Source organism: Staurois parvus, unplaced genomic scaffold, assembly GCF_062004578.1.
Source record: "Staurois parvus isolate SC_StPar_1 unplaced genomic scaffold, SC_StPar_1.0 ptg000803l, whole genome shotgun sequence".
NCBI lineage: Eukaryota > Metazoa > Chordata > Amphibia > Anura > Ranidae > Staurois > Staurois parvus.
In genome coordinates this window covers 33,317-48,566 of record NW_028318599.1, presented here as the reverse complement: position 1 = coordinate 48,566, position 15,250 = coordinate 33,317, and the positions used below count along the sequence as shown (strand labels likewise).

General features: G+C 48.0%; 1 protein-coding gene across 1 annotated transcript in view; it reads left to right on the top strand.

Annotated features, from left to right (window-relative positions):
• The window catches only part of LOC149444199 (keratin, type II cytoskeletal 8-like), a 45,146-nt gene extending 30,387 nt beyond the window's left edge, over nucleotides 1–14,759 (top strand). The window contains exons 7-9 of the mRNA XM_089654824.1: nucleotides 1,520–1,740; nucleotides 7,986–8,035; nucleotides 14,342–14,759. Coding sequence (XP_089510950.1) covers nucleotides 1,520–1,740; nucleotides 7,986–8,035; nucleotides 14,342–14,484 — 414 coding nt within the window. The 3' untranslated portion in view covers nucleotides 14,485–14,759. The remainder of the gene's footprint in view (nucleotides 1–1,519; nucleotides 1,741–7,985; nucleotides 8,036–14,341) is intronic.
• The last annotated feature ends 491 nt before the right edge of the window (nucleotides 14,760–15,250 follow it).

The window sequence follows — 15,250 nt, the reverse complement described above, 5'->3', positions numbered from 1 at the left end:
GAATAGTGTCCCATTGTTGGTGTCAGTGGGAGGAATAGTGCCCCATCATTGTATTAGTGGGAGGAATAGTGCCCCATCATTGGTATCAGTGGGAGGAATAGTGCCCCATCATTGGTATCAGGGGGAGGAATAGTGTTCTATCATTGGTGTCAGTGGGAGGAATAGTGCCCCATCATTGTATTAGTGGGAGGAATAGTGCCCCATCCTTGGTGTCAGTGGGAGAAATAGTGCCCCATCATTGGTATCAGTGGAAGGAATAGTGTCCCATCATTGGTATCAGTGGGAGGAATAGTGCCCCATCATTGGTGTCAGTGGGAGGAATAGTGCCCCATCATTGGTGTCAGTGGGAGGAATAGTGTCCCATCATTGGTATCAGTGGGGGGAGTAGTGCCCCATCATTGGTATCAGTGGGAGGAATAGTACCCCATCATTGGTATCAGTGGGAGGAATAGTGCCCCATCATTGGTGTCAGTGGGAGGAATAGTGCCCCATCATTGGTATCAATAGGAGGAATAGTGCCCCATCATTGGTATCAGTGGGAGGACTAGTGCCCCATCATTGGTGTCAGTGGAAGGAATTGTGCCCCATCATTGGTGTCAGTGGGAGGAATAGTGCCCCATCATTGGTGTCAGTGGGAAGAATAGTGCCCCATCATTGGTATCAGTGGGAGGAATAGTGCCCCATCATTGGTATCAGTGGGAGGAATAGTGCCCCATCATTGGTGTCAGTGGGAGGAATAGTGCCCCATCATTGGTATCAGTGGGAGGAATAGTGTTCCATCATTGGTATCAGGGGGAGGAATAGTGCCCCATCATTGGTGTCAAGGAGGAGGAATAGTGCCCCATCATTGGTATCAGTGGGAGGAATAGTGCCCCATCATTGGTATCAATAGGAGGACTAGTGCCCCATCATTGGTATCAGTGGGAGGAATAGTGCCCCATCATTGGTATCAGTGGGAGGAATGGTGCCCCATCATTGGAGTCAGTGGAAGGAATTGTGCCCCATCATTGGTGTCAGTGGGAGGAATAGTGCCCCATCATTGGTATCAGTGGGAAGAACGGTGCCTTGTGTCACTGGGAGGAAAAGTGTCCCAAGATCCAGCCCCAAGGCCGCAGTTTGACTGAATGTTAGTAACTTGGCATAATATAAGATTTGCAGACTTTTTCAGGTGGGGTGATTACATCCATGTCCCGTGCAGGGTCGTGTTTTACTGGCGCAGGGATGCACAGGGGTTCCATGCAGTCCTATAGCCGTCTCTTGGGATACAGTAATTGCACGGACAGAGCCGCTGTCCCTAGTATGACATGTGTGCGGGTGCACGGCCCCGAACGTTCCTGGGTGACAGCCGCTTTGTTCCAGTAGACATGAATGGGATGGCCTGCACTGGGATGCATGGAACACATGTGCATCCCCATGCAGGTAAACACAGGGCAGAGTTGTTAACCCCCCCCCCCCATGTGAACCAGGCCTACTCTTCTAAACCACATCAAGGGATCTTGTCATGATCTTCTCCTTCTAGCGTGCAAATCTAGAGCACTCCATCAGCCTGGCCGAGGACAATGGCGAGCAGGCCATCCAGAACGCCAAGTCCCACGCTCAGGACCTGGAAGAGGCTCTCAGGAGGGCGAAGCAGGACATGACCCGCAAGGTGCGAGAGTACCAGGACCTGATGAACACCAAGCTGGCTCTGGACATCGAAATCGCCACCTACCGCAAACTGCTGGAGGGAGAGGAGACCAGGTGAGCCACGTGCCACAAACTAAGGAACGGTCCCACTGAAATCCTGTGTTTTTAGTTTATTATTTTATTGCCCCTATTAGATCCAATTTCGGCCTATGGGGGTTGAAAACTGACAGCTGAAAATGAACGAACGTCTATGGGATGTCTCAACAGAAGTCATGACTTTGCATTGAGGGTACACACCAAAATGTGAGCAAACCTGTGCCGAGGGCGTGCGCCCTGCCTGCGCCCGGCACAGTTACCAGTGCCTAACGAAAAGCTTCTGATCGCTTCTGGTGATTGGGAGCTTTTCAACCATGTGACTGCTGTGACAGCCAACCATAAACCCCGCCCACATCCTGGTATCAGAATCACCTTAAAGGGCAGGGAGGCACCGGCGTTAAGGGGTTAAAAAGTATCACCCATCACTATACCACTATTAAATCCTTCCAAAAGATATTTATTTTATGTTTAAAGTGTTACTAAACCCCGGACCCTGCATTCACTATATCTGGTCTCCCCGGACCCTGCATTCATTATATCTGGTCTCCCCGGACCCTGCATTCACTATATCTGGTCTCCCAGGACCCTGCATTCACTATATCCGGTCTCCCCGGACCCTGCATTCACTATATCCGGTCTCCCCGGACCCTGCATTCACTATATCTGCTCTCCCCGGACCCTGCATTCACTATATCTGGTCTCCCCGGACCCTGCATTCACTATATCCGCTCTCCTGGGACCCTGCATTCACTATATCCGGTCTCCCCGGACCCCGCAATCACTATATCCGCTCTCCCCGGACCCCGCAGTCACTATATCCGCTCTCCTGGGACCCTGCATTCACTATATCTGATCTCCCCGGACCCTGCATTCACTATATCTGGTCTCCTCGGACCCTGCATTCACTATATCTGGTCTCCCAGGACCCTGCATTCACTATATCTGGTCTCCCCGGACCCTGCATTCACTATATCCGGTCTCCCCGGACCCTGCATTCACTATATCCGGTCTCCCCAGGCCCTGCATTCACTATATCTGGTCTCCCCGGGCCCTGCATTCACTATATCCACTCTCCCCGGTCCCTGCATTCGCTATATCCGCTCTCCCCGGTCCCTGCATTCACTATATCTGGTCTCCCCGGACCCTGCATTCACTATATCTGGTCTCCCTGGACCCTGCATTCACTATATCTGGTCTCCCGGACCCTGCATTCACTATATCTGCTCGCCCCGGACCCTGCATTCACTATATCCGGTCTCCCCGGACCCTGCATTCACTATATCCGGTCTCCCCGGACCCTGCATTCATTATATCCGGTCTCCCTGGACCCTGCATTCATTATATCCGGTCTCCCCAGACCCTGCATTCACTATATCTGCTCCCCGGACCCTGCATTCACTATATCCGCTCTCCCCAGACCCTGCATTCACTATATCTGGTCTCCCCATACCCTGCATTCACTATATCTGGTCCCCCAGGACCCTACATTCACTATATCTAGTCTCCCCGAACCCTGCATTCACTAAAGCTGCTTTCCCCGGACCCTGCATTCACTATATCTGGTCTCCCCAGACTCTGCATTCACTATATCTGGTCTTCCCGGACCCTGCATTCACTATATCTGGTCTCCCCGGACCCTGCATTCACTATATCTGGTCTCCCCAGACCCTGCATTCACTATATCCGGTCTCCCCGGACCTTCAGTCACTATATCTGGTCTCCCCGGACCCTGCATTCACTATATTTGGTCTCCCTGGACCCTGCATTCAGTATATCTGGTCTCCCTGGACCCTGCATTCACTATATCTGGTCTCCCCGGACCCTGCATTCACTATATCTGGTCTCCCCGGACCCTGCATTCACTATATCTGGTCTCCCCGAACCCTGCATTCAGTATATCTGCTCTCCCCGGACCCTGCATTCACTATATCTGCTCTCCCTGGACCCTGCATTCACCATATCTGCTCTCCCCGGACCCTGCATTCACTATATCTGGTCTCCCCGGTCCCTGTATTCACTATATCTGGTGTCCCCGGACCCTGCATTCACTATATTTGGTCTCCCCGGACCCTGCATTCACTATATTTGGTCTCCCCGCACCCTGCAATCACTATTTGGTCTCCCACAGTACACAGAACATGAAAATGCAATTATTTTAGTAAATATAAACTGCTAAATACCTTTTCTCATCAGCAGTTAGAACAGTCTTGTGACTTCTATCAGTGCCCAGCAAAGTGCTGGTTAAAGCTTGTAGGAGGAGTTTTCATTCTCCCCTATGAGGCTGCAGAACCACTGACCCTCTGTCTAGACAACACTGAGTGGCCCTGTGCTGATTACATGCACCCTCCCAAGCAGGGGCGGACTGACCATTTGGAAACTCGGGCACTGCCTGAGGCCCGGGGTCAGTAGGGGGCCCCATGAGATGTCCCTGGTACCTTTTTCATAGGCTTATTTGAGTTTGGGCAAGGACACAGGGGCCCCATGATCCCCTATTGCCCGGGGGCCCCATGAGTTGTCAGTCCGCCCCTGCTCCTAAGACTAAAAAAAAACTGTCTAGCGACACACACCAAATTGAGCATGTGCAGAGTGACTCCTAGAGCTCTGTACTATCAGCAAATGGATTGGGGACAGTAGGAGAAGATCAGAGAAGACATCCTTTTTACACAATGCAGAGGATTAACCCCTTAGGTTCCACACTGAGTATAACAAGCATGCTTTACTGCAAATACAGACTGATTGTACTGCTGTGGGTTCAGGAACACTTTAATCATACTATTTATTGTGAGGAGGTAACACTTCATCTCGCAGAGATCACAGCACTCCCCCTGAAAGTGTCTATATCTGCTTTTCTCTCCAGAAGTACGGCACATCTTTGTTAAAGCATCATTCAGGGTCATCATCAATGTTCACAAATGTGTTCACAACAGGGGCGGACTGACAACTCATGGGGCCCCCGGGCAATAGGGGATCATGGGGCCCCTGTGTCCTCGCCCACACCCAAAAAAGCCTATGAAAAAGCCAATGAAAGGTACCCCGGGCATCTCATGGGGCCCCCCACTGACCCCGGGCCCTCGGGCAGTGCCCGAGTGATCGAATGGTCAGTCCGCCCCTGGTTCACAAATATTTGACACAGATCAGCCCCCTGCAGCAGCCTCTCACCCTATGACTTGCTACAAAGATACAATGTTGGCATCATCTTAGCCCATCAAAAATCACTGGACAGAAGCGCAGGGTCTTTTTTTTTCAAAAATAAAGGTGGCGCTTTTTTGAAAAATGAATTAGTTGTTGTATATTGTGACAGGAATTTATTCTAGATGTGTGAAGTTACTGAGAAGTCCACTGTTAATATTTTGACTTACAATAAACTGCCAAAACTGAATGTCCTGTGGGAGGATAATGCTGCTTATTGTTTCTCAGAGCTAAGTTATTGCACACATATTGGTCATTGAATAAGAAATATCAATAGTGTCAATAGTTCACACAGGCATAACGAATCTTCACTGACATGACACGTTTATTTCCTAGGCTCAGCAGCTCCATCTAGTGGCAATATTGCATTTTTTTCTGATAGCTGTATCTCAGGAAAATACAGTATTATTACCACTAGATGGTGCTGACAAGCCTAGGAAATAAATATTTATTATAATTAAATACAAGCCTCTCTTTTCTGTCATGCCCCTCCTCTGTAATTCAGCGCTTTAGAGTGCATTCTATGCTGCTCCCCCCACAGCCCCCCAATACTTAACTGAGCCCAATCTAGATCCAGCGCTGTGCATGGGAGCAGTGTCTCTCCCGGGTCTCTCTCTTCTCATTGGTTAAGACACAGCTGCACGAGCCATTGGCTCCTACTGCTGTTAATCACAGCCAGTGAGGAGAGAGCATGGGAGCGGGGCTGAGCTGTGCTCTGTGTGTCTTATAGATGCACAGAGCGAGGCCCAGGAGCGAGCACACACAAGTTCCCCATTGCAAGCGGCTTGCTATGGGGGCACTCAGCATAGTGGGAGGAGCCAGGAGCACCAGAGTGGGGACCAGGGGCGGACTGACCATTTGGAAACTCAGGCACTGCCCGAGGGCCCGGGGTCAGTAGGGGGCCCCATGAGATGCCCCTGGTACCTTTTTCATAGGCTTTTTTGAGTTTGGGTGAGAACACAGGGGCCCCATGATCCCCTATTGCCCGGGGGCCCCATGAGTTTTCAGTCCGCCCCTGGTGGGGACCCAAGAGTTGGAGGATTGGGGCTGCTCAGTGCAAAACCATTACACAGAGCAGGTGAGTATGATGTGACTGTTACTTTGTTTTTCTATTTAAAAAGGGACTTTTATTATCACATTAAGAAAAAGGGAAGCTTATGTGACTTATAGCCCGGCTTCACACTGACGCGGTGCGGAATTTGAAACATTTTCTGTGTGAATTCCGCACCGCATCAGAATCGCACCCGTTCTTGCAAACCGCTGCGAGTGTGTATGTTAAGATAACAACACCCCGAAATTGGTCCGCAGAACGTAGTGTGATGTGCAGAATCGGATCACATAGGTGTGAATACCCATGCAATCCGATTCTAGTGTGGACCAAAAACGGGTCCTGCACCTTTTTGGTATGGCTGTACGGCTCCGATCGCACCGCACACAAATCGCATGTGATCTGCACGGGAATGCAGTGCGGTTCCTGTGCGAATCACATGCGATATGCCGCGCCGCATTAGTGTGAACCTGGGCTTACTGTGTCAATTCACAAAGCTGAATCCAGGCCTAAGTCCCGGTCATCCTGGGTGCGACTTGGCATGCAATTTGCATGCCATACGACTTGAAAATCGCATGGCAAGTCGCACCCTATTGTCCGCAATTACAGCGGTCATATCGGTGCCGTTCCAACTTGGTCAGAGCCGCACCGATTTCTAAAGTAGTACATGCACGACTTTTGTTGCAAGTTGCATAGACATCTGTGTCAGATGTCTTGCAAGTGGAATCTCAGATCGGCATGTCACCCGACTTTGAAATCGTGCGACTTCACTCTAAGTCATATGATTTCAAAGTCGGCATCAGTGTGACTAGGGTGTCAAGCCCAATTCATTCTTCAAGTCAAATCTGTTAAATACATTACTAGGGGCATGAAAACAGAGGCTGTGCAAATCCTTACAGTAGGATTTCTTTAGAAAGCAGCCACAGCCTGGGTAGAAAAGCCTGTCCCCTGTCAGCATGCTGCAGAAAGAACTCTTGAACGTGAAAGCAGTGGTCTCTCTGCAGAGGTCCCATACTGCCTGCTTAGCCCTGTCAGTAAAGGATACTGACTGGAGAGCTCTAGCTTTGACTCAGCAGGGGGAGAAAGAGAGAGAGAGGGAGAGAGAGGGGGAGAGAGAGAGGGGGGGAGAGAGAGGGGGGAAGAGAGAGAGGGAGGGGAGAGAGGGGGGGAGAGAGAGAGGGAGAGAGAGGGGGAGAGAGAGGGGGGGAGAGAGAGGGAGGGGAAGAGGGAGGGAGGGAGAGGGGGGGAGAGAGGGGAAGAGAGAGAGGGGAAGAGAGAGAGGAAGAGAGAGAGAGGGGGGGAGAAGAGAGAGAGAGATGGGGAGAGAGAGGGAAAGAGGTGAAGAGAGAGGAGGGGTGGGAAGAGAGAGGGGGGAGAGAGAGGGGAAGAAAGGGGGGAAGAGAGAGAGGGGGGTAAGAGCGAGAGAGAGGGGGAGAAGAGAGAGAGAGATGGGGAGAGAGAGAGGGAAAGAGATGAAGAGAGAGGAGGGGTGGGAAGAGAGAGGGGGAAAGAGAGAGAGGGGAAGAGTGAGAAAGAGGGGGGAAGAGAGAGAGAAAGGGGGAGAGAGGGGGGAGAGAGAGAGCGAGAGGAGAAGAGAGGGGGGGAGAACTGGGAGAGAGAGAGAGGAAAGAGAGAAGGGGGGAGAGGGAGGGAGAGAGGTGAAGAGAGAGGGGGAGAGAGAGCGGGGAAGAAAGAGAGGGGGGAAGAGACAGAGAGGAGGAGAGAGAGAGGGGGAGGGGGGGCAGAGAGAGAGGGGGGAAGAGAGAGAGAGGAAGAGAGGGGGGAGAGAGAGGGGGGAGGGAAGAGAGAGAGAGGAGGGGATAGAGAGAGGGGAAGAGAGAGAGAGAGAGGTAGAGAGAGAGGAAAAGAGAGAAAGAGAGAGAGAGCATTTTCTGCAGCATGCTTGTAGGGAGGTGTGATCGGCGGTATACCTTAGGTATTAAAGATGGCTTTTCTCGCCATGTGCAGGTGAGAGGCAGAGCATACTTGTCTATTTACTTAACCAGCATGAATTTCTTCCCTGCAGACTGAGCAACCACCCTTCAAATGCCAAGAATAGTGCCATAGACAAGCTGGGTGAGTACTGAACCTCTAAATATTCAACTCAATATTAAGTTTATATATATGTATATTTCTAATTTTTTTTATTATGATCTTTTGCTACCAGTACAATTCTTTCCTTCTATGTAGCCAGGTCTTTGTTTCTGGTGTTTGTTTTGCCCTTCACACTATAAAATCACCTTTCACTGAAGACAGTGACCTCTTTTATCTGAACCTGAATTTGTAGCACTTGGGGGGTCAGAACTCCGCCCCCTGAGAGATGTCACCTTTCCCCAGTACAATCAATCAGGAGACTTTTTGTTCAGTTGGTCCGAGCCACTCCTCCCTCCCATACAGCCATAGAGCCGGATGTAGACAATAAAGACCAAGATATTCAGAGTGACCCCAAGATTTCTAGTGTCCCTGGCTTTGCAAGAGATTCCATATGACCCTAAGATTACTAGTGTCCCTGACTTTCCAAGAAGATTCCAAGTGACCACAAGGTTCCTAGTGTCCATGGATTTCTGAGCGATTCTGAGTGACCTCAAGATTCCTAGGGTGCCCAGCTTTCTGAGAGACTCCAAGAGACCTCAAGATTCCTAGTGTCCCTGGCTTTCCAAGAAGATTTCAAGTGAGCCTAAGGCTCATAGTGTCTCTGGCTTTCTGAAAGATTCTGAGTGACCTCAAGATTTCTAGGGTGCCCAGCTTTCTGAGAGACTCCAAGAGACCTGAAGATTCCTAGGTCCCTGGTTTTCCAGCGGATTCCAAATGATCTTAAGATTCCTAGTGTCCCTGGCTTTCTGAGGGATTCTGAGTGACCCCAAAATTCCTACTGTTCTTGGCTTTCTAAGCAATTCCAAGAGACCCCAAGATTCCTACTGTGCCTAGCTTTCTCAATCAGGAAACTTTCTGATCAGTTGGTCCAAGCGGTTCTTATCTCCCATACAACCATAGATCCGGAAGTAGACAATAAAGTCCTCACTGTGGAGCACACACATTTCTACAGACTATTATTTTTTAACAGTCAACTTGTGATCCCAAAGTGATGCCAAATGTGTCAGTATTTATTGCTGTAATCAGGTTTGTAGGTCCTGTTTACACAAAGTTCTGTTTATTAGGGCTCTTTATTCCTGGGTGTAAACTGTTGTATTTGTCTTTCAGATTAAATAATGGGTGAGGTTTATTAAACGGATTTATTGAGATTTACAGAGGTCATGCTCACCTAAAACCAATATACAGAAAGGTGTGGGACACATAAAATCTGAATGCAGCCCCTAAACAAACAACCTAAGAACATTAGACACGTGCATTATTTATTTACATAGGTATTAAAAGGCTTGTCAACTCAAAAGTTATCTCTTAGTTATAGGTGGAGTCCAGCAGCAAGGCACTTCTGCCAGTTTGTTCCAGGCTTTGTTCTCACCTAGCTTGGTGTCTTGAGTGATCTGGACCACTTTCAAGGGGTTCCCACTTCCCATGTTGCTGCTGATCTTGCATCTCTATTCGCAAAGGCCAGAAAGCATGCTGGTACATTTAGTTCCTTAGCTTTAACTTGCAGGTTTTGCTGTTACCTGTTATTCCATAAAACTTGTGTTCAAGACTGGTATTCAATTTCTGTTGATTTAATTAGCTACACAACAAGCTCAGCCAGGCCATCTCCCTTTCTATTTAAGCTGGGCTCATTCACTTAGGCATTGCCAGAGCAACAGCTAGTATTCCTAGCACCAGGTCCCCCAGTGTTTCCTAGTGTCTCTGACTTAACAAAGAAATTCTGACTGACTCTCAGATTTTTAGTGTCCCTGGCTTTCCAAGAGATTCCAAAAGACCTTAAGATTCCTGGTGTCATTGGGCTTCTGAGGGATTCCGAGTGACCCCAAAAGTTCCCACTATTCTTGGCTTTCTAAGAGATTCCTAGTGATACCAAGATTCCTAGTGTCTCTGTCTTTCTGAGAGATTCCAAGTGATGCCAAGATTCCTAGTGTCTCTGGCTTTCCAAAAGATTTCAAGTGACTCCAAGATTTCTAGTGTCCCTGGCTTTCCAAGAAGATTCCAGGTGAACCCAAGGCTCATAGAGTCCCTGGCCTTCCAAGAAGATTCCAAGTGACCCCAAGGTTCCTAGACTCCCTGGCTTTCTGAAAGATTCAGTTACCCTAAGATTCCTAGGGTCCCTGGGTTTCTGAGAGACTCCAAGTGACCCCAAGATTTCTAGTGTTCCTGGCTTTCCAAGAAAATTCCATTCTGAGTGACCCTAGGGTTCTTAAAGTCCCTGGCTTTCCAAAAAGATTCCAAGTAACTCCAAGGTTCTTAGGGTCCCCAGCCTTTTGAGAGATTCCATGTGATCTCAAGATACCTAGTGTCCCCGGCTTTCTAAAGGATCCTGAGTGACCCCAAAGTTCCTACTGTCCTTGGCTTTGCAAGAGATTCCAAGTGACCCCAGGATTCCTAGTGTTCCTGGCTTTCTGAGAGATTGCAAGTAACCCCAAGATTCCTTGTGTCCCTGGCTTTCCAAGAAGATTCCATTCCGAGTGACCCCAAAGTTCCTACTGTCCTTGGCTTTCTAAGAGATTCCAAGTGAACCAAAGATTACTAGTGTCCCTAGCTTTCTGAGAGATTCCAAGTGACCCCAAGATTCTTAGAGTTCCTGGCATTCCAAGAAAATTCTATTCCAAGTGACCCCAAGGTTCCTAGAGTCACTGGCTTTCCAAGAAGATTCCAAGTAACCCCCAAGGTTCCCAGAGTCCCTGGCTTTCTGAAACATTCAGAGTGACCCCAAGATTCCTAGGGTCCCTGAGTTTCTGAAAGACTCCAAGTGACCTCAAGATTCCTAGTGTCCCTGGCTTTCCAAGAGATTCCAAATGATCTTAATATTCCTAGTGTCCCTGGCTTTCTGAGGGATTCCAAGTGACCCCAGGACTCCTAGTTTTCCTGTCTTTCTGAGAGATTCCAAGTGACCCCAGGATTCCTAGTGTTCCTGGTTTTTCAAGAGATTCCAAATGACCTTAAGATTCCTGGTGTCCCTGGCTTTCTGAGGGATTCTGAGTGACCCCCAAAGTTTCAACTATTCTTGGCTTTCCAGGAGATTCCATGGGACCCCAAGATTCCTAGTGTTCCTGGCTTTCTGAAAGATTCCAAGTGACCCCAAGGTTCCTAGAGTCCTTGGCTTTCCAAGCAGATTCCAAGTAACCCCCAAGGTTCCCAGAGTCCCTGGCTTTCTGAAAGATTCAGAGTGACCCCAAGATTCCTAGGGTCCCTGAGTTTCTGAGAGACTCCAAGTGACCTCAAGATTCCTAGTGTCCCTGGCTTTCCAAGAGATTCCAAATGATCTTAATATTCCTAGTGTCCCTTGCTTTCTGAGGGATTCCAAGTGACCCCAGGATTCCTAGTTTTCCTGGCTTTCTGAGAGATTCCAAGTGACCCCAGGATTCCTAGTGTTCCTGGCTTTTCAAGAGATTCCAAATGACCTTAAGATTCCTAGTGTCCCTGGCTTTCTGAGGGATTCTGAGTGACCCCCAAAGTTTCAACTATTCTTGGCTTTCCAGGAGATTCCATGGGACCACAAGATTCCTAGTGTTCCTGGCTTTCTGAAAGATTCCAAGTGACCCCAAGGTTCCTAGAGTCCTTGACATTCCAAGAAGATTCTAAGTGATCCAATGGTTCCTAGAGTCGGTGGCTTTCTGAAAGATTCTGAGTGTCCCCAAGATTGCTAGGGTCCCTGGCTTTCTGGGATACTCCAAATGACCTCAAGATTCCTAGTGTCCCTGGCTGTCCAGAAGATTCCAGGTGGCATTCTACCCACTGATCACCAATGTAAGAAGCATTCTTTCCACTTATCACCAATGCAAGAGGCTACTTCTCCAGTGACTGCTAATGTAAGGTGGTGCAGTGCTTGTCACCTGACCATCAATGTGAGGGGGGCAGTTCTTCCTCTACCGACAATGTCAGATGGCACTTTACCCTTGACCCCCAATGTAAGAGAATTTAAAATTTGAAATTCTCTGTCTGCATTTTTCTGGTCTTTATTATCATAATATCAGTATTAATACTGAAAATACTTTTGTCATATACAGCAGCCTTTGGTGTCAAATATGCTAATTACACTACATTCCTTATTCTTTTATTTATTTCTATATATCAGTTTACTCTTCAAGATAATTTATTATGGGCTGTAGTTATAAGTTTGGCTTTAAAACAAACTCTGGGCTGACAGGTCCTACAACAGTTATTTAAAAAAAAAAGCAGCTTACACCTCAATCCAGAGCTGCTCCCTACAATTCCTCTTCTCCACCACAAGATGTCCTCAGTCTTCCAAGCTGAATGACACCCAGCATAACTGAGCACAATACTGTAAGTGTAAGGTGTCAGGGCCCTGCCCCCATGGGGTTGCCACCAACACGGTGCCCTTGATTCATCCTGTATTGGTGCAGAGAGGGATGCTGATGTCATCAGTAAGGACTGCCCAGAAAGTGGACCAGATAAAACCAAAAAAATATAGCCAGCAGGGCCCACAAAATGATGGGATGGGGGTTGCTTTAAATGGGTTGGGAGCACAGAAGTGAAGGAACAGAAGGCGTTACTGAAACAAAATGTAATCCACAAGAGAAAAGTAATAATGTAAAAACAAGTCTGCTTTTAACTAATAAAAAATATCAGAAGACAATGAGGGGAATTTACTAAGACTGGAGCAGTCAGTATTTGGTGCAGCTGAGCATTACAACCAATCAGCTTGTAGCTTTCATTTTCAAAGTTTTACTGAACGAGCTAAAGATGGAAGCTGATTGGTTACTATGTACATCTGCTCCAAATTCTGTCTGCTCCGGTTTTAGTAAATTGTCCTCAATGGGGGTTGTTTACTAAAACCTTAGAGTGCAAAATCTGGTGCAGCTCTGTTTAAAAACCAATCAGCTTCCTGGTTTTATTGCCAAAACTTCATTGAACAAAGTGAAGTTAGAAGCTGATTGGCTACCATGCACAGCTGCACCATATTCTGAGTGAACCAGTTTTAGTAAATCTCCCCCATTGTGTTTTTTTTTTTTTGGCAGATGGAAGAAAGCAAAGGGCAGAGAACAGAGATAGCAGGAAAAGTCCTGGATATGGGAACGGTTACATTGTTACAATGTTGTGTATTGTGATCTTCTTGATGATTTTCATACTTCCTTTTATCCCTGAAACCTTTCACAAAGTGGGAACTGAGCTTTAAAGTGTTGCTAAACCCCAGACCCTGCATTCACTATATCCGCTCTCCCAGGACCCTGCATTCACTATATCTGGTCTCCCTGGACCCTGCATTCACTATATCTGGTCTCCCCGCACCCTGCATTCACTATATCTGGTCTCCCCGGACCCTGCATTCACTATATCCCCTCTCCCAGGACCCTGCATTCACTATATCCGGTCTCCCCAGACCCTGCATTCACTATATATGGTCTCCCCGCACCCTGCATTCACTATATCCGCTCTCCCCAGACCCCGCATTCACTATATCTGGTCTCCCCAGACCCTGCATTCACTATATCCGCTCTCCCCAGACCCCGCATTCACTATATCCGCTCTCCCCGGACCCTGCATTCACTATATCTGGTCTTCCCGGACCCTGCATTCTCTGTATCTGGTCTCCCTGGACCCTGCATTCACTATATCTGGTCTCCCCGGACCCTGCATTCACTATATCTGGTCTCCCCGGACCCTGCATTCACTGTATTTGGTCTCCCCGGACCCTGCATTCACTATATCTGGTCTCCCCGGACCCTGCATTCACTATATATGGTCTCCCACAGTACACACAACATGAAAATGTAATTAATTTAGTAAATATATACTACTAAATACCTTTTTCTCATCAGCAGTATATAGCAATCTTGTGACTTCTATACGTGTCCAACAGAGCACTGGTTACAGCTTGTAGGAGGAGTTTTCATTCTGCTCTGACTGTCCTATGAGGCTGCATGACCCCTGACCCTCTGTCTGGACAGTGCTGATTGGCCCAGTGTTGAAAAAAACTCTCTAGCAATACACACTAAATTGAGCATGTGCGGATAGACTCCCAGAGCCCTGTATTATCAGTAGATGGATTGGGGAAAGTAGAAGAAGGGGAGGATCAGAGAAGACAGGATCAAACAGCCCTTTTACACAATGCGGAGGATTAACCCCTTAGGTTCCACAGTGAGTATAACAAGCATGCTTTACTGCATCTACAGAATGATTTTACTGTTGTGGGTTTAGTAACACTTTAAATAAATCCCATTGGCCTCTGGGCTGTGGTTCTGTTCAATCGACCTGATTGTATGATTTATCTTGCCTTTCTCGATGTGTCTTACCATGCGTTGCCCAAACTTGTGTCTGCAGCCAATCTCCTGAACGTTGACATGAAATCCTCTCCTCCGCCCCGCAAACCACCAACCAACCCAAAGAAAGTCGTTCTTGTTAAAACTATCGAGACCACCGATGGTAAGAAATTGTCGGAAGCCAGTCACTATTCGGAGGAGTGAACCAGACCGGAGCTGTCTTGTCTGCTAGTGTTGAGGGGGGGTAAAACATTGATTTCTGCGCTGACAACTAACACAAAGGGGAAATGCTGCCGTCTGCCATACCGATCAACTGGGGGGGATCTTCTTTTCTGTCCTCCTCCAAGAAAAGCTGTTGCCACAAGCAATGCAGACCCTTTACGTTTTATGTTGAAATAATTCCCATTAACAGTTTCTAATTGATGCTCAATATCTGTAACCTGCAAATAAACTGTATGAGAAAAATGTTTTACAATGTCTCATGTTGTTGTGTCTCTTACTCTCGTGTATGGAATCATTAAAGTGGTTGTAAACCCTTACATATTCCCAGTGAAGGGAGAAAGGGAAAATTCCTGATTATAAGCCAACATCCCAAAGACAACATTGGAAAAAGGAGGGACCCCCTGGGACTGGGACTGTAGCCTCCCTGACGGTATTCCCAAGTGTAGCTCGGGGTAAAGTTTCAGTACCAAAAGGGGTAACCCCGAGCTACAATTGGGATTACCATGCGGCGCTGCTCCGGCATCTGTTCTTCACTTACCTTGTCCTGCGCTCCCGCGATGTCCCCCCTGCAGTGTCCCCTGTAATGTCCTCCAGCCGATGCCGGCATCTGTCTTCCGGGTTCCGTTCCCTGCGACGTCAGGACGTACAGGGAGACGGAACGGCGGGAAATTTGAAAATGACAAAAAGTGACATTCACTAAATACACTAAAATCACATAGTATAACATTCCTGTATCAAACCATTTCAC